The sequence below is a fragment of the Cherax quadricarinatus genome, chromosome 12, assembly GCF_038502225.1.
Source record: "Cherax quadricarinatus isolate ZL_2023a chromosome 12, ASM3850222v1, whole genome shotgun sequence".
In the NCBI taxonomy this organism is placed as follows: Eukaryota; Metazoa; Arthropoda; class Malacostraca; order Decapoda; family Parastacidae; genus Cherax; species Cherax quadricarinatus.
The window spans coordinates 28809325-28828888 of NC_091303.1; the positions used below are offsets into that span (position 1 = coordinate 28809325).

General features: G+C 39.3%; 1 protein-coding gene across 1 annotated transcript in view; it reads right to left on the reverse strand.

The window, feature by feature from the left end:
• MED16 (mediator complex subunit 16) overlaps positions 1-19564 on the reverse strand; it is a 292898-nt gene that overhangs the window by 242272 nt on the left and 31062 nt on the right. Inside the window, exon 7 of the mRNA XM_070084299.1 lies at positions 13315-13430. Within this exon, the coding sequence (XP_069940400.1) occupies positions 13315-13430 (116 nt within the window). The remainder of the gene's footprint in view (positions 1-13314; positions 13431-19564) is intronic.

The following is a 19564-nucleotide window of genomic DNA, read 5'->3' on the forward strand; positions in this document are numbered from 1 at the left end:
AAACGTAGATCTACATTAGGACAGTTTAAGGGTTAAATTCTAGTGTCTAATAATCTTTCACAAGTGCGCTGATATTTATACCATTTCTACACTAATGCAGTAGTCTGCATAACAGTAAATCTTCTATTTTTTGTGAGAAAAAAAAAATCCAAAGTAGAAAGCAAAAGAAATGTATGAGTGGCCTGGGGACATGACTAATGAACAGAGAAAAATGTTATTTTAGTGCCAGGAATGTCTGTCTTGTTTATTCTGGAACCTATTTGGAAATTGGCATCTTTTGAAATTTGTGTGAATTTGGTAAAATTGCCAATTTCTGACCACTTTTTTTGATAGTTGAAATCGGTAAATGTGTGGTTTCTTGCACTCATTCGATAGAAAAAGTGGAGTTCTAGCGAAACAGTTATGATTTTTTTTGACTGGTACATTGGAATTGGCCGAAAATAGGGCTCAAAGTGGGCGAAATCGCCGATGCGTAAACATCGTCGAGACCACTAACTTCATGAGAGCATAATTCTGTAAGTTTTCCATCAAATTTCAAACTTGGTGTCATTATCATCAGAAAAAGATTCTCTATCTTTTCATAAGAAAAAATAATTTTTTGTTTTCCGAAAAATTTTCGACCCTGAGAACAAGTTTAGGAGAGGGCCTCTCGACCCTGAAAGGGTTAACTGAGGGTCCACTGTAATTTGTCATTTTAGTCATGGAGATTTGTGTATCTAGTCAACCCTAACACAAATGATGATAATGACAAATGAAAATACATACAGTAGAACCCCAAGTTTCACAGATAAATACATACAGTAGGGCCCCGCTTTATGGCGTTTTGCTTTATGGCATTCCGCTAATACGGTCATTTCAAATTATGACCAAAACTCTCTATATGGCTCCCCCCACCTGACTTTCTAATATGGTCACCGTGCCCCAACTGGTTTGTTTACATTCTCTGTGAGATCTGATAGCACAAAGTCTCTCCATTATGTCTGGAAACTCCAAAATTTCAAGTGTTTTTAAAAGTTATTTCACATTTTATATATACTCTGATAATTATACTTATGTATACCTGTACCTAAATAAATTTACACACTGTGCTGGCGTGCAGGTACATATTAAATCAGTAAGAGTGTCTTATGTCTCGAGACACCATATTAGTAATGATAATAATAATAATAATAATAATATTAATCCTAGGTAGTAGGTTGGCAGACAGCAACCGCCCAGGGAGGTACTACCATCCTGCCAAGTGAGTGTAAAACGGAAACCTGTAATTGTTTTACATGATGGTAGGATTGCTGGTGTCTTTTTTCTGCCTCATAAACATGTAAAATTTCAGGTACGTCTTGCTACTTCTACTTACACTTAGGTCACACTACACATACACGAACAAGCATATATATATATACACACACATCCCTCTGGGTTTTCTTCTATTTTTTTACTAGTTCTTGTTTATTTCCTGTTATCTCCATGGGGAAGTGAATCAGAATTCTCTCAGGCCCCAAATGTTAGTAGGAAAAGAAAAAAATTAGCAAAGAAAAGAAAAAACTACAAAAAACGTAAAATAATGTGCGTATGTGGAAATTGTCGATTTTGCCACCACCCGGTCATTTTGGGTTAACTTCTCGGCACTGTATTTCAGTAAGTACCGATCAGAATTTTCTTTTTGTTTTATTACCTTCACAAAAATATACTCTTTAATTCTGTAAGAAAAAATAATTTTTTTTTTTTCAAAATTTCTTGGACACTGGGCCACCACTTCAGATTTTGGCCTTGGACTCTGAAAGGGTTAAAGTCAAGTTTTAGCCTCCTAACACCACTCCTCTCCTCCAGCCCATGGACCAGCAGGTCATTTCAAATTTCAAAAAACTGTACACCAAAGCAGTGTTTCAAAAGTGGTTTGAAGTGACCTCAGACACTGAATTGATCCTAAGAGAGTTCTGGAAAGATCACTTCAGTATCCTCACTTGCATAGACCTTATAGGTAAGGCTTGGGAGGGAGTGACTTGCAGGACTTTGAACTCTGCTTGGAGAAAATTGTGGCCAGAATGTGTACAAGGGAGGGATTTTGAAGAGTTTGGGGCTAACCCTGAGGAGCCTATACCAGTTGTGGAATCTATTGTGTTATTGGGGAAGTCAAAGGGGTTGGAGGTTAGTGGCGAGGATGTGGAAGAGTTGGTGGATGACGACGATGAAGAGCTAACTACTGATGAGCTGCAAGAGCATCTGCCACAGCAACAGACCACAGCTGAGGAAATTGCTTCAGAGGAGAGAGAAGAGAGATGGAGGAAGTTGCCTTCTTCAACGATTAAGGACATCTGTACAATGTGGACAAAGGTGCAAGCCTTTACGGATGAACATCACCCTGACACAGCTGTTGCAAGCCGTGCTGGAGACTTTTACAATGACAATGTTGTGTCCCATTTTAGGGAAATCTTAAAGACATGCCAGAAACAGAGCTCTCTGGACAGATTTTTGGTGCAACAGGGGTCCAGTGACTCTCAAGCTGGTCCTAGTGGCATTTAAAAACAAAGAAGGGAGGTAACCCCAGAAAAGGACTTGCTACCTAAAGGGGCAGTCAAACCAGTATGGGTTAACTTTTTCATTTGTTGACCGATTACTTTCAATTTTGGTGTACTAACAGAAGCTTATATAAAACATTGTTTGATGAATTATCAGAAAGATCGGCAGAAAAGCAAATGAAAAAAACAAAATTATGAAAAATTAGATTTGGCAGGACGCAGGGCCAAAGTGGTATTTGGAAAAGTGGTTTTGAGACTTGCTGCTGATAGAACACTTCTAATTCCATCGTTTCTTCTTCATAGATTTGTAATAAACCTTATAGTCATTCTAAAAAAAAGTACAGTTTTTATGTTTCATGACATTTAGGAAGATATTGCCCTTGTTTACCCACACAAATCTGAAAATATTTTGGATACGTCAAAAGTCAGAACAAAAGCGTGTAGAGCAATCATTCTTCTATGTTTGTTGTGAAAATCAGGCAAATTTGTTCATAAATATTGGCTCTACAGCCCCAAATAGATAAATAACCTACTTTCGAGATATGGACCAATACGTGCGGCAGCCCAGGTTCGTGGGGAAATGTTTTTTTCCCCCCAAAATTCGCTTTCTTTAGGCTGTTTCCGTAACTTATGAGTGTTCATTACAGTTAGCCATCGCCAAACTCCGTTTTCTCTCATCATAGTGACTAGATAATGGGTATATGGCCTTGAGACAGCTTTGGTCCATAAATTCTTTCCTCTCAGGCATCATATTATGCTATATAATATTTGTTCTGGCATACTTTTTATGTTTCTATGCTATTATTATATCGTCTTATGTCATATTAGATCAATTGTGATAAGTAAATAAGTCTTATACAGTGGACCCCCACCTTACAATGGTATTGCGTTACATTAAATCCACCATACGGAGCATTTAAACGCAAAAGTTTTGCCTCGCCTCACGCTAAAAAACTCACGTCATGCGATTCATCCGGGATGCATCCCACATGTGGCCTCAGCTGCCCTGTGGGTGCCAGTGTTTACAAGTCAGCCAGTGCAGTCGCATCCATGCATACATTCGGTACATTTCATATTATCACAGTGTTTTTAGTGATCGTAGCTGCAAAATAAGTCACCATGGGCCCCAAGAAAGCTTCTAGTACCAACCCTGTGGTAAAAAGGGTGAAAATTACTATGGAAATGAAGAAAGAAATAATTGCCAAGTACGAAAGTGGAGTGCGTGTCTCGGAGCTGGCCAGGTTGTATAAAAAAAAAACAATCAACCATCGCTACTATTGTGGCCAACAAAATGGCAATCAAGGAAGCTGTTCTTGCAAAAGGTGCAAGTTTGTTTTCGAAACAGAGATCGCAAGTACTCGAAGATGTTGAGAGACTGTTATTAGTGTGGATAAACGAAAAACAGATAGCAGGAGATACCATCTCTCAAGCAACCACATATGAAAAGGCTAGGAAGTTGCATGACGATTTAATTAGAAAAATGCCTGCAACTAGTGGTGATGTGAGTGAATTTAAGGCCAGCAAAGGTTGGTTTGAGAGATTTAAGATTTGTTTAATACTGTTGGGTGTCTGGAATGGATTAATTAGATTTCCATTATTTCTTATGGGGAAAATTAATTCGGATAACAGCAAAATTGGTTTAAGACAAGCTCTCTGGAACGGATTAATGCTGTTACTTGAGGGTCCACTGTAGTACTTAAATTAGTAATACAATAGATAAATTAACATTTCAATAAACATTTAAAATAACATTTACTTACCTTTATTGAAGACTGCTGCTGGTATCTGGAAGATAGGGAGGAGTGAGGGAGCACTTATTGTTTGGAAGGGGAATCCCCTTCCATAAAGACTTTAGGTAACAAGTCCTTATCTTGGGTTACTCCCCTTCTTTGTCTTTTAATGCCACTTGGACCAGCTTGAGAGTCACTGGACCTCTGTCGCACAAAATAATTGTCCAGAGTCCTCTGTTTCTGGTGCCTCTTCAAAATTTCCCTAAAAATGAGACATGGTTCTGTCATTGAACTTGTAGCAGAGATGGCTTGTTTCAGCTTGCTCAGGGTGGTATTTTTGCACAAAACTTTGCAACCTATTCCACATTCCACACATGTCCCTAATCACTGAAGAAGGCACCTCCTCCACTCCTCTTCCTCCTCCTCCTCTGAAGCAAGTTCCTCAACTGTGGTCTGATGGTGTTCGAGATGAAGCTCTTGCAGCTCTTCAGTGTTTAGCTCTTCCCTGTGGTCCTCCACCAACTCTTCCACATCCTCGCCACTCACCTCCAACCCCTGGGACCTCCCCAATGCCACAATACCTTCCACAATAGGCAGAGGGTCGGCCTCAAACCTTTCAAAATTCCTCTGGAGGACACATTCTGGCCAAAATTATCTCCAAGCAGAGTTCAAAGTCCTGGAAGTCACTCCCTCCCAAGCCTTACCTACAAGGCTTATGCAATAAAGGATAGTGAAGAGATTCCTCCAGAACTCTCTTAGGGTCAACCTAGTGTCTGAGGTCATTTCAAAGCACTTTTCAAACACTGCTTTGGTGTAGAGTTTTTTAAGTTAGAAATGACCTGCTGGTACATGGGCTGGAGGAGAGGAGTGGTGTTAGGAGGCAAGAACTTCCCTGTTATAAAACTGAAGTCCCTAGACAATAGGTCTTCCAAGTTTGGAGGATGAGCAGGAGCATTGTCTAGTACCAGTAGGCACTTGAGTGGCAAATTATTTTCCAGAAGGTATTTTTTTCACACTGGGGCCAAACACTTCATGGACCCACTCTTTGAAAATTTGCCTCATGACCCATGCCTTATTATTAGCTTTCCACAACACACACAATTTATTCTTGATGACATTGTTTTTCTTGAACACTCTGGGATTTTCTGAGTGATACACCAGTAAAGGCCTCACTTTAAAATCCCCACTAGCATTAGCACAGAACAAAAGAGTTAGCCTGTCTTTCATAGGCTTGTGTCCTGACAGTGCCTTTTCCTCCTGCATTATGTAGGTCCTCTTTGGCATTTTCTTCCAAAAGAGACCTGTTGGGGTTTGAATTTTTCAGTCTCTATGTACCCCTTAAATTCACTTACAAATTTTTCAGCTGCATGTTTGTCAAAACTGGCAGCTTTGCCATGCCTTACCATACTGTGTATGCCACTACACCTCTTAAGTCTGTCAAAACCAGCCTCTGCTGGCCTTAAATTCACTAACATCAGCACTCAATGCAGGCATTTTCTTTATGAGATCGTCATGCAACTGCCTTGCCTTTTCACAAATGAGCGACTCCGAAACACTATCACCCACTACCTGTTTATTGTTGATCTACACCACCAACAACTTCTCAACCTCTTCGATTGTCTGTGATCTGCTTTTGGTTAACATGTCTACACCTTTCGCAACATCAGCTTCCTTGGCTTCTTTTCTCTTAACCAGGATAGAAGCGATTGCTGATTTGCTTTTGCCATACATCCTGGCAAGCTCCACAACTCGCACACCACTCTCGTATTTTTGTACTATTTATTCACTTCTATGATGTTTCTCACTTTCTTTACCAAACGGGTGCCACTAGGAAGTTCCTTTGGGCCCATGGTGACTTATTTCACAGTCGCATTCAATAAACTAGCGCCAAACACAATGAATTAATTGTGAAATGTTTGGATGAGCGCGCAGGGTAATGTTCACTCAAAGATAAACAAAGCCAGACTGACTTATGATGCCTGCACAGGGAGGCACGCAGGCATGGGCAGGTGTACAGGCCTGATGCGCGGGATGAAACATGGGGCACTGTGCAAAACTCGGGACAAAATTTAGCCGAAAAAATGGTTCTAAACTAGAAGCATATGATACTCAGTGCGTACAAAACTTGGGGTTCCACTGTAACAGGTAATCACACAGTTCATAACCCTTTCAGGGTTGGTGTCATAGTATTACGGCTTGCACACCAGGGATGGTGACGTACTAGTACTCATAAATTCTACTGCCTTCAAATCTAGCGAAAGCTGGTAGGCCTACATATGAAAGAATGGGTCTATGTGGTCACTGTGCGCAGTATAAAAAAAAATCCTGCAGCACACAGTGTGTAATGAGAAAAAAAAAACTCCAGCCGTGTTTTTGCTTTAAAACGCCTTTGCAATGTATTTTCGAATGCTATTTATGGTTGTATTCTAGTGTTCCTGGTCTCATTTTGTAGAATGGAAGACATATTACAGAAATTGAGATAATTTTGATTGGTTTCACAATATGAAAAGTACCTTGAAATTGAGCTCAAAGTAGCAGAAATGTTCGATTTTTGCCAAAGTTCAAAAGTAAACAAATCATGCCACACGTCCAATACACATCAAATGGTGGGTCTAATATTCTTTCACAAGTGCGCTGATATTATTTATACCATTTCTACACTAATGCAGTAGTCTGCATAACAGTAAATTTTCTATTTTTTTTTTTGTGAGAATAAAAATTCAAAGTGGAAAGCAAAAGAAATGTAAGAGAGGCCTGGGGATGTAACTAATAAACAGAAAAAAATTTATTTTAGTGCCAGGAATGTCTGTCTTGTTTATTCTGGACCCTATTTGGAAATTGGCATCTTTTGAAATTTGTGTGAAATTGGCAAAATTGCCAATTTCTGACCACTTTATTGGATAGTTGAAATCGGTAAATGGGTGGTTTCTTGTACTCTTTCGATAGAAAAAATGGAGTTCTAGGAAAATAGTTATGATTTCTGTCGACTGGTACATTGGAACTGGCTGAAAATAGGGCTCAAAGTGGGCGAAATCGTCAATGCGTAAACATTGTCGAAACCACTAGCTTTGCAAGAGCATAATTCCGTAAGTTTTCCGTCAAATTTCAAACCTTTGCTGTCATTATGATCAGGAAAAGTTTCTCTACCATTTTATAAGTAAAAATAATTTTTTTTTCCAAAAATTTCTGACCCTGAGAACAAGTTTACGAGATGGTCTGCTGACCCTGAAAGGGTTAATGGACTGGTGAAATGAAATTAAATAAATACAGTGGATCCCCAGTTTTCGGCCAGTGTGGAAATCATACAATTTGAGTAATTTTTTCGGCAAAAATTTTCCCCGGATTTCATTAATCTTTTCGGTAATCATTGGTATGAGAAGCGTCCACCCGTCCATGATGTCAAAACCTTACGCATATCACACTAGGTCTGTGTCTCTCTCTGTGCTTCTTTACTGTTTACTGACTGTGAAATAAGTCACCATGGGGCCAAAGAAAGTTCAGATTGCCAGGCCTTTGGTAAAGAAGGTGAGAAACACGATAGAATTCAAGAAAGAAGTTATAGCAAAATACAAAAGTGGTGTACATGTGGCAGAGCTCGCTAGGATGAATGGGAAATCTACATCAACGATCAGTTCCATCTTGTTGAAGAAAGCAGAAATCAAGGAACCTAATGTTGCAAAAGGGGTAAATATGCTACCAAAACAGAGATCACAAACAATCAAGGATGTGGAGAAGTTGTTGTTGGCGTGGATCAATGAGAAACAATTAACGGGAGATAGTGTTCGGAGGGGATAATTTGCGAGAAGGCAAGGCAGTTGCATGGAGATGTTGTAAAGAAAATGCCAGGAACGACTGCTGCTGTAAGTGAATTTAAGGCCAGCAAAGGCTGGTTCGACAGATTCAAGAAGCGAAGTGGCATACACAGTGTGGTAAAGCATGGCGAGGCTTCAAGTTCTGACAAATGTGCTACCAAAGCATTCATTGATGAATTCAAGGGGTACGTAGAGGCGTACGTTCAATTGTGATGAAACAGGCCTCTTTTGAAAGAAAGTGCCAAAGAGGACCCACATCACGCAGGAGGAAAAGGCACTGCCAGGACACAAGCCAATGAAGGACAGGCTAACTCTTTTGTTCTGTGGTAATGCTAGTGGGGATTTCGAAGAGAAGCCTTTTTTTTTGTGTATCACTGAAAATCCCCAAGTATTGAAGAAGAGCAATGTTATAAAGAGTAAACTGTGTTTGATGTGGAAGGCTAACAATAAGGCATGGGTCACGAGGCTAATTTTCATTGAGTGGGTCAATGAAGTGTCTGGCCCGAGTGTGAAGAAATACCTGCTGGAAAATAATTTGCCACTTAAGTGTCTCTTGCTCATCCTCCAGACTTGGAAGACCTATTGTTTGAGGAGTGTAATTTCATCACAGTGAAGTTCTTTTCCCCTAATACCATTCCTCTCATCCAGCCCATGGGCCAGCAGGTCATTTCAAGCTTCAAAAAACTGTACACCTAAGCAATGTTTCAAAGGTGTTTTGAAGTGACCTCAGACACTGAATTGACCCTAAGAGAGCTCTGGAGAAATCACTTCAATATCCTCAACTGCTCATAAGCTTGGCAGGGAGTGACTTCAAAGACTTTGAACTCTGCTTGGAGAAAATTGTGGCCAGAATGTGTCCTCGAGAAGGATTTTGAAGGGTTTGAGGCTAACCCTGACAACCCTATGCCTATTGTAGAATCTATTGTGGCTTTGGGGAAGTCCACGGGGTTGGATGTGAGTGGTGAGGATGTGGAAGAGTTGGTGGAGGACCACAGGGAAGAGCTAACCACTGAAGAGCTGCAAGACCTTCAACTGGAACAGCAACAGACTGCAGCTGAGGATGTTGCTTCAGAGAAGGAAGAGAGGGGGGAGAATGTGCCTTCTTCAGCAATTAAGGACATTTGTGCAAAGTGGAGTGAGGTGCAAAGTTTTGTGGAGAATTATCACCTTAACAGAACTGTTGCAAGCCATGTGTGCAACATGTTCAATGACAACATCTGGTCCCATTTTTGGCAAATCTTACAGAGATGCCAAAAACAGGCCTCTCTGGACAGATTTTTTGTGCAACAGGGGTACAGTGACTCTCAAGCTGGTCCTATTGGCAGTAAAAGACAAAGAAGGGAAGTAACCCCAGAGAGGGCTTTGATACCTGAAGTCCTTATGGAGGGGGATTCCCCTTCCAAACAATAAACTCTCTTCCCTCTCCCCTCCTTGCCTTCTTTCATATGCCAACAAGAGTCTTCAATAAAGATATGTAATGTTTATTTATCATTAAAATTAGTGCTTAATATTTATTTCTCATTGTTTTCTGTATGTAAAAATTTATTTTTTGTTAATATTTCTGAGCATCTGGAACGGATTAATCGGATTTACATCATTTATTATGGGAAATATTACTTTAGTTTTCGGCCATCTCAGATTTAGGCCAACCTTCTGGAATGGATTATGAAAACTGGGGTTCTACTGTATAAGAAATTAGAGATTAAATATAGCAAGGTTTGAATATTGTTTTAAAGACAGCAGTTCAGTAAAACAAGGTTGGAGAGTATTTTAAAGGCAGCATTTTAGTAAAACAAGGTTGGAGAGTGTTTTAACCCTTTCAGGGTCGGCAGGCCCTCTCCAAAACCTGTTCTCAGGGTCAGTAAAAATTCAAAAAAAAAAAAAAAATTATTTTTTCTTATGAAAAGACAGTTTTTTTTCTAAAATTTATAGGCTAAAAAATTTTTTTTTGACATCAATACTTATCGAGATATGGAGGCGTGAAGTTGACAGAAAATGAACTGCATACGGCAACATCGCCGACTGCCGGTCACTCAGTAAGAGTTTATTATGTTTTTTCTGCTTTTTTCTTTTATTTTTTAATATTTTATTTTTTCAAGTAACTTTTATGGCCTCTGAGACCAATATAAAAACTATTTGGTATATATTCACTCATTGTATATGACACAATAACAGCACAAACTTTGCTGTCATTATATTGTTTACAAAACACGTTTACACAAACCAACAATAAAAAATGTTGTTTATTACTATTTTTCTATCATATATATACTCATACAGAGTCACTGGACAGGTTCCTATAACTACAAGAGGTTCTGAAAGCTTGTAGTAGTGTGGGGGTGGACTTGTAAATATGCTGAGTCACTGGCCTAATTGGTGTCACAATGACAAATAACACCACCACTCACCACCCTCCTTGCCTGTCAACACCCATCCCTTCCTCCCCACCCCACCAACCCACATGGAAATAGGTCACTGTCTGAATTTTTTGAGTTATCCTAGGTTGATGGTCTCATTCCTTTCTTCCCTCCTTCCTTCCTTCCTTCTCTACTTCCTTCCTTCCCTCTTTCCTTCCCACCTTCCTCTCATCTTTTCCTTTCTTCCTTCCTTCCTCTTATCTCTTCCTTCTTTCCTCCCTTTCTTCTACCTTCCTTCCTTCCTTCAGGTTGGTTTCCTGGGCATTGTTTTTGGCCACAAACTCCTCAAAACCATGAAATTCATCTTCACTAACACTTCCATCTGTGTTTGAACTGTCACCTGGGAACAATAGAGCCCCAATTAGCCGAGGAGTGAGGAGTTTCTTACCGCTAGACATGGTGAACAAGGTGTAATAAAATGGCTTTCCCACAATGCACCACTGGGTCCCCGATTTTTTTTATACTGCACACACTGACCATGGAAACCCATTCTCTCACATCCAGGACTACCAGCCTTTTCCTGCTTGATTTGAGGACGCTAGAATTTATGCGTACTAGTATGGCACCAACCCTGCCACGTAAGCCATACTAGTATGGCACCAACCCTGAAAGGGTTAAAGGCATCAGTTCAGTAAAACAAGGTTGGAGAGTGTTTTAACCCTTTCACTGCTGGCATCATATTAGTACAGCTTACAAGCCAGTGTTGGTGCCACATTAATACGCCAAAATTCTAGCAGCTTCAAATTTAGTGGGAGAAAGCTGGTACCACTACATGTGAGAGAATGGGTCTGTGTGGTCAGTGTGCGCAGTAAAAAAAAATCCTGCAGCACGTAGTACATAATGGAAGACATATTATAGAAATAGAGATGATTTTGATTGGTTTCTCTATGAAAAGGACCTTGAAATGGAGATCAAAGTAGCAGAAATGTTTGATTTTTGCTGATGTTCAAGAGTAAACAAATGACATCGTTGTCCAATAAATGTCCAACTAGCCATTCTAATGCACAGTCACGAATGGGTTGACAGTATTTATACACTTATTGCAATAATGCAGTAGTCTGCATAACAGTAAATCTTCTATTTTTTGTGTGAATAAAAATTCAAAATGGAAAGCAAGAGTAATATAAGATGGACTTGGAGATGTGACTAATGAACAGAGAAAATGTTATTTTAATGCCAGGAATGTCTGCATTATTTATTCTGAACCCTATTGTGAAATTGGCATCTTTTGAAATTTGTTTGAAATTGGCCAAATTGCCAATTTCTGATCACTTTATTGGGTAGTTGAAATTGGTAAATGGGTGGTTTCTTATACTCACTCAATAGAACAAATGGAGTTCTAGAGAAATAGCTATGAGTTTGGTCAACTGGAACAATGGAATTGGCTGAAAAGAGGGCTGAAGGTGGGTGAAATTGCCAATGCATAAATATCGCTGAGAGAGATAACTTAACAAGAGAGCATAATTATGTAGGTTTTCCATCAAATTTCGTACTTTTGGTGTCATTACCATTGGGAAAAGATTCTCTTTCATTTCATAAGAAAAAGTAATTTTTTTTTTTTTTTTTAAATTTTCGACACTGAGAGCAAGTTTTTGAGCAAGGGTCTCAACAGTGAAAGGCTTAAGGCAGCAGTTTAACAAATAAATGATGGTGACTGTTTTAACCCTTTGACTGTTTACGTCGTATATATACATCTTACGCGCCACTGTTTCTGACGTATTTAAAAGCGTAAATTCTAGCGGCTTCAAATAAAGCAGGAGAAAGCTGGTAGGCCCACATGTGAGAGAATGGGTCTGTGTGGTCAGTGTGCACGACATAAAAAAAATCCTGCAGCATGCAGTGCATAATGAGAAAAAAAAACTGACCGTTTTTTTGGATTAAAACGCCAACTTTGAGGTGTATTTTCATGTAGTATTTATTGTTGCATTCTCGTTTTCATGGTCTCAGGTGATAAAATGGAAAACATATTACAGAAATAGAGATGATTTTCATTACTTTCATGATGAAAACGACCTTGAAATTGAGCCCAAAGTAGCAGAAATGTTCGATTTTTACCAATGTTCAGGAGTAAGTAAATTACACCACACATCCAATACATGTCAACTGGGGAGTCTAATATTCTTTCACTAGTGCACTGATATTGTTTATACCATTTTTACAATAATGCAGTAGTCTGCATAACAGTAAATTTTGTATTTTTTTGTATGAATAAAAAATAAAAATAGAAAGCAATAGTAATATAAGAGGGGCCTAGAGATATGACTAATGAACAGAAGATATGTTATTTTAGTGCCAAGAATGTCTACCTTGTTTATTCTGGACCCTATTTTGAAATTGGCATCTTTTTTAATTTGCATGAAATTGGCCAAATTGTCAATTTCTGACTACTTATTGGGTAGTTCACATCGGTAAGTGGGCAGTTTTTTGTACTCAACTGATAGAAAAAATGGAGTTCTAAAGAATTAGCTATGAGTTTGGTCAACTGGAACAACGGAATTGGCCAAAAACAGGGCTCAAAGTCGGCGAACTTGCCGATGCGTATATGTCGCCGAGACCACTAACTTTGCGGGAGCGTAATTCCATGAGTTTTTGACCAAATTTCATACTTTTGGTGTCATTACCATCAGGAAAAGATTCTCTATCATTTCATAAGAAAAAATAATTTTTTTTTTCCCAAACTTTTGCGACATAGAATGACAACTTCAGAAAGGGGGCTTGCGACAGTCAAAGGGTTAAGAACAGTAGTATAGTACAACAAGGGCTGGAGATTGTTTTAAAGGCAGCAGTATTGTATAACAAGGTTCGGTAGTGACTAGAATTACTATTAAGGCATTCTCACTTGTTGCGTAGGAGATGCTTCAGCTGGTCGCTCTACAGTGAGTGCTACCAACAAACTGTTAGGATCTTCTACCTCTGTGTAGTGCAGACATGTCACTTGTACTAGACCTTCACTTTCTGAAAAACAAAAATTGTCAATGAACTATAAAACTATTATTATTCTATTCACTGAGAAGTACCAAACCCATAGGGTCTTATAGTGACTAGGGAATGGGAGGTGATCAGATCTGCTCTGAGGAAGGGAATGGTCACTTCAATTCATTAGATCAAGAGCTTTTTGCCAGCATGAAGCTACAGCACCTACCTTGAAGGGATGAAGTACAAAATAAATCCTGAATGTACAGTACTCCTTCAAAATTCAAGGGATAAGCTCAAGAGTTCCCAGCAAATCTAGAAACTGGGACTATCACTAAATTTGGTCTGCCTAACTGATCTTTTTCCAATCTGGCCCCTCTCTCAAAAACAGTACATACATAACATAATACAAATAATATGGAAGATGAATTTGAAGAATGTTGAAAATGATAAGACTGATCTTCTTTGACTTGACAAGTTAACAAGATGATTTCTTGGTACAATTTTCCATTTCTAAATTTCTTTGTGAGATGGTAGACATGTGGATGGGGCCCTGACCGTGGTACTGAATGTGGTGGTGGCTGCGGTGCTGAATGTGGTGGTGGTTGCACTGCTGAATGTGGTGGTGGCTGTGGCAGTGACAGGTGTTGAATATGGTACTGACTGTAAAGCCAACTTTGATATACCTTTAACCCCCTAACTGGGATTTTCAGAGTGATACACCAGTAAAGACTTCACTTTGAAATCCCCACTAGCATTACCACATAACAAGGGAGTTAGCCTGTCTTTCATAGGCTTGTGTTATGGGAGTGCCTTTTCCTCCTGCATAATGTAGGTCCTCTTTGGCATTTTCTTCCAAAACAAGCCTGTTTTATCACAAACACTTGTTGGGGTTGGAATTTTTCAGCCTCTATATAACATTTGAATTCCTGTACAAATTTTTCAGCCCTTGTTTGTCTGAACTGGTACCCTCACTGTGTCTTACAACACTGTGTATGCCACTTCGCTTCTTTAATTTTTCAAACCAGCCTTTGCTGGCCTTAAATTCGCCTACATCAGCACTTGTTTCAGGCAGTTTCTTCATGAGATCGTCATGCAACTGCCTTGCCTTTTCACAAATTATAGACTGCACAACACTATCTCCTGCTAACTCTTTCTCTCTGATCCACACCAACAACAATTTCTCCAATTCTTCAATTGTTTGGGATCCCTGTTTGGTTATCGCATTCACCCCTTTCGCAACATCAGCTTCCATTATTTCTTTTCTGTCTGCCACAATGTAGCTGATTGTTGATGATGACTTCCCGTACATCCTGCCGAGTTCAGCAATGCATATGCCACTATCATATTTTCTTAGGATTTCTTTTTCAGTTCTACAGTGTTCCTCATTTTCTTTACAAAAGCACTGGCAGTAGGAACTTTCTTTGGGGCCATGGTCACTTATTTAGCAGTCACACAGAATAAACAAGTGGCAAAAACAATGGATTACTACGAAATGTTTCGTATGACCTGGCAGGATATGTTCACTCACCAAGAAACAACACTACACTAGCTGAGAATGTGTGTGGGAGGGTGCTTTGTCTGTGCACTGGGCACTGGACAAGTTCTGTACGATCGACAAAAACGGAACAAAAAAATCAACAAAAAAAGTTGACCAAAACCGAAATAGGCAATAACAAGGATCAATGAAAACGGAGGGCCCACTGTAATAATAATAATATAATAGTAAAAACAATAACAATAATAACAATAATTGAAGTATTTTCTCCTGCCTCCCGAGAGCCAGGAATTCTGCTGGAATGGATTAATGGCATTTCAATTAATTTCAATGAGGAAAATTGATTTGATATACGGTGGGCCCTCATTTTTCATAATTAATCCGTTCCAGAGAGTATGACTATTATCGAAATTGATGAATTGCGAATCCATTTTCCCTATAAGAAATAATGTAAATCCAATTACACGTGTAATTCGTTCCAGACACCCAGAAGTATCAACAAAACATTTTTTTTTTTACCTTAAAGATAGATTTACATGCACAAAAGAATGAACATTCAACATGACAGTTACCTTTATTGAAGGGTGTTGTTGATGGATGGAAAACAGGGAGGGGAGAGGGAAGAGAGGTTATTGTTTGGAAGGGGAATCCCCCTCCATAAGGACTCTAGGTCACTTCAGGGGTCACTTCCCTAGTTTAAATATAGATTTACATGCAGAAAAGAATGTCAAATAAATGTAAAGCACTAATAAAATGTATAAATGAACATTTAACATCACATTTACCTTTATTGAAGACTCTTGGTGTATGGCAGACGGGGCCGAGGGAGGGGAGGCGAGTTTATTCTTGGAGAATATGACACTAATATCAACTCTACGGCTTATTTATCACAATTCAACTAATATGACATAATAAACAATATTAATAACATAGAAACATGGAATATACTCTAGAATGAATAAAATAAGTCATTATGTATGAAACAAGAGAGCATAAGCCGTCCATAATGGTGGTGAAGCACCAGCGGAGGCGCCGGTGTTTTCTGTAGCCCTATATAACTCCTACAACATTGGAAGAGTTAGTAGAATCACTGAAGGAGGCACCCTCTACTACCATCACTACCACCCTCTACCACCATCACTACCACCCTCTACCACTATCACAACTGCTACCACCATCACTACCACCTTCTACCAGCATCACTACCACCCTCTACCACTATCACAACTGCTACCACCAACACTACAACCCTCTACCACCATCACAACTGCAGCCACTCTACCACCACCACTTTCGTATTTTTCTACAAACTTTTTCTTAAATTATATGTGTTTCTCACATTCTCAACCAAAGGGCTGGCACTAGAAGCTTTCTTTGGAGCCATGGTGGCTTATTTAGCAGTTGCAAGCACTAAAACGAATGGAATATTATGAAATGTATCGTATGAACTCGTGGGATCATCCTCACTCACTGATAAACAATGGCACACTGGCTGGGAATGGAGTGTGAGGCGGCTTGAAGCTGTGTATGCTTCCCAGATGAACGACTATCTGTGAGTCAAACGACGATTCACGAGTCAATGTTTTGATGAAAAAACGTTACAATTTCCGAAAATTACGATTTTTGGGCCTTACGAAAAACAAGGGTCCACTGTACGAGCAAACTGAGTAAAGAGCTGGGTCACGGAACGAATTAAACTCATAAGTCAAGGTACCACTGAACTTCCATTACTCACCTTCAAATATTTGTAGTCTTAACCCTTTCAGGGTCGGTGTCATACTAGTACGGCTTGCACGCCAAGGTTGGTGCCATACTAGTACGTACTCATAAATTCTAGCCCCTTCAAATTTAGCGAGAGAAAGCTGGTAAACAAAGCTGAATGTATTAAGGGGAGTGACTGGGTCAACCACCCATTGATACACATTTTCTCTGGTGCTGGACAAAAGAAAACGGAATTTTTTCCTCCACTTCGCTACCACACCTCATATTTATGTGAAATTTATTGTACTGTGGGTGTATGTAGTATAATGTTTATATGTTATGTAATGTGTTTCCTATATAATTCTGAAGGCAATATCATAGATGGATTAATGAAACTGTCTATATTAACGTAAAATAAGACATTTAATGTGCCCAAGTGATTATTATTATGTATTAACCCTTTGACTGTTTCGGTCGTATATACAGTGGACCCCCGCATAACGATGGCATCGCATAGCGATTTTTCCGCATAACGATTACTTTTATCGCAAAATTTTTGCCGCGCATACCGATTAAAAACCCGCATACCGATTTTCGTCCGAGACGCGTCCAATGTGCCCTCAGCCAGCCTCACATGTGCCGCTCCGTCCCATTGTTTACCAGCCAGCCTCCGCGGTAACATCCAAGCATACACTCGGAATATTTCGTATTATTACAGTATTTTCGGTGCTGTTTCTGGAAAATAAGTGACCATGGGCCCCAAGAAAGCTTCTAGTGCCAACCCTGTGGTAAAAAGGGTGAGAATTAGTATGGAAATTAAGAAAGATTTTGAAGGGTTTGGGGCTAACCCTGAGAAGCCTATGCCAGTTGTGGAATCCATTGTGCCTACTTCAAAGATTAAGGAAATGTGTGCAGAGTGGGTTGAACTGCAAACCTTTATAGATGAAAATCACCCTGACACAGCTGTTGCAAGCCGTGCTTGTGACTATTTCAATGACAATGTTATGGCCCATTTTAGGAAAGTCTTGAAGGAACGGGAGGTACAGAGCTCTATGGACAGATTTGTTGTGCGACAGAGGTCCAGTGACTCTCAAGCTGGTCCTAGTGGCATTAAAAGAAGAAGGGAAGTAACCCCAGAAAAGGACTTGCTACCTCAAGTCCTAATGGAAGGGGATTCCCCTTCTAAACAGTAAGAAGATAATGCTCTCCCCTCCTCCCATCCCATCAATCATCACCAGATCTTCAATAAAAGTAAGTGTCATGTAATTGTGCATGCCTTTCTCAGTTTGTGTGTATTAAAATTAACATTTCATGTGGTAAAAAAAAATTTTTTTCATACTTTTGGGCGTCTTGCACGGATTAATTTTATTTCCATTATTTCTTATGGGGAAAATTCATTCGCATAACGATTATTTCGCATAACGATGAGCCCTCTTGCACGGATTAAAATCGTTAACCGGGGGTCCACTGTATACGTCTTACGAGCCACAATGTTTGACATATATATACTCAAAAATTCTAGCAGCTTCAAATAAAGCAGGAGAAAGCTGGTAGGCCCACATGTGAGAGAATGGGTCTGTGTGGTCAGTGTGCACCATATAAAAAAATCCTGCAGCATGCAGGGCATAATGAGAAAAAAAACTCCGACCGTTTTTCTTTTTTGGATTAAAACGCCGACTTTGTGGTGTATTTTTGTATAGTATTTATGGCTGTATTTTCGTTTTCTTGGTCTCATTTGATAGAATGGAAAACATCTTATAGAAACTGAGGTGATTTTCATTGGTTTTACTAAGAAAAGAACCTTAAAATGGAGCTCAAAGTAGGGAAAATGTTTGATTTTTGCCGATGTTCAAAAGAAAACAAATGATGTCATTGTCCAATAAATATCCAAGTATCCATTCTAATATGCAGTCATGAATGGGTTGACATTATTTATACAATTATTACAATATTGCAGTAGTCAGCATAACAGTAAATCTTCTATTTTTTGTTTGAATAAAAATTCAAAATAGAAAGCAAGAGTAATTAATATCAGAGGGGCCTGGAGACGTGACTGATGAACAAAGAAAATGTTATTTTAGAGCTAGGAATGTCTGCATTGTTCATTCTGGACCCGATTTTGAAATTGGCATATTTTTTAATTTGCGTGAAATTGGACAAATTGCAAATTTCTGACCACGTTATTGGAAAGTTGAAATCGGTAAATGGGTAGTTTCTTGTACTCAATCGATAGAACAAATGGAGTTCTAAAGAAATAGCTATGAATTTGGTCAAAAATAGGGCTCAAAGTGGGTGAAATGGCCGATTCGTAAATATCGCCGAGGTCGCTAACTTCGCGAGAGCGTAATTCCGTAAGTTTTCCATCAAATTTCGTTCTTTTGGTGTTGTTACCATCAGGAGCAGATTCTCTATCCTTTCACAAGAAATTTTTTTTCTTCAAAAATTTTTTGACACCAGGAGACACCTCAGGATTTGCGGTTTCGACAGTCAAGGGGTTAATATTATTATTATTACTATGGTGTCAAGACTAGAGGGACACTCTTAGTGATTTTAATGTGTACCTGCACGCAAGCATAGTGGGTAAGTTTATTTAGGTACAGGTATACATAGGCATACTTATCAGAGTACATATAAAATACACAATACAGTGGACCCCCGCATAACAATCACCTCCGAATGCGACCAATTATGTAAGTGTATTTATGTAAGTGCGTTTGTACGTGTATGTTTGGGGGTCTGAAATGAACTAATCTACTTCACAATATTCCTTATGGGAACAAATTCGGTCAGTACTGGCACCTGAACATACTTCTGGAGTGAAAAAATATCGTTAACCGGGGTCCACTGTAACTTTAAAACACTTGAAATTTTGGAAAGTTTCTAGACACAATGGAGAGACTCACTCACAGAGAATGTAAACAAACCAGGTGGTGCGTGGTGACTGTATTAGAAAGTCAGGTGAGGGGGAGCTGTATAG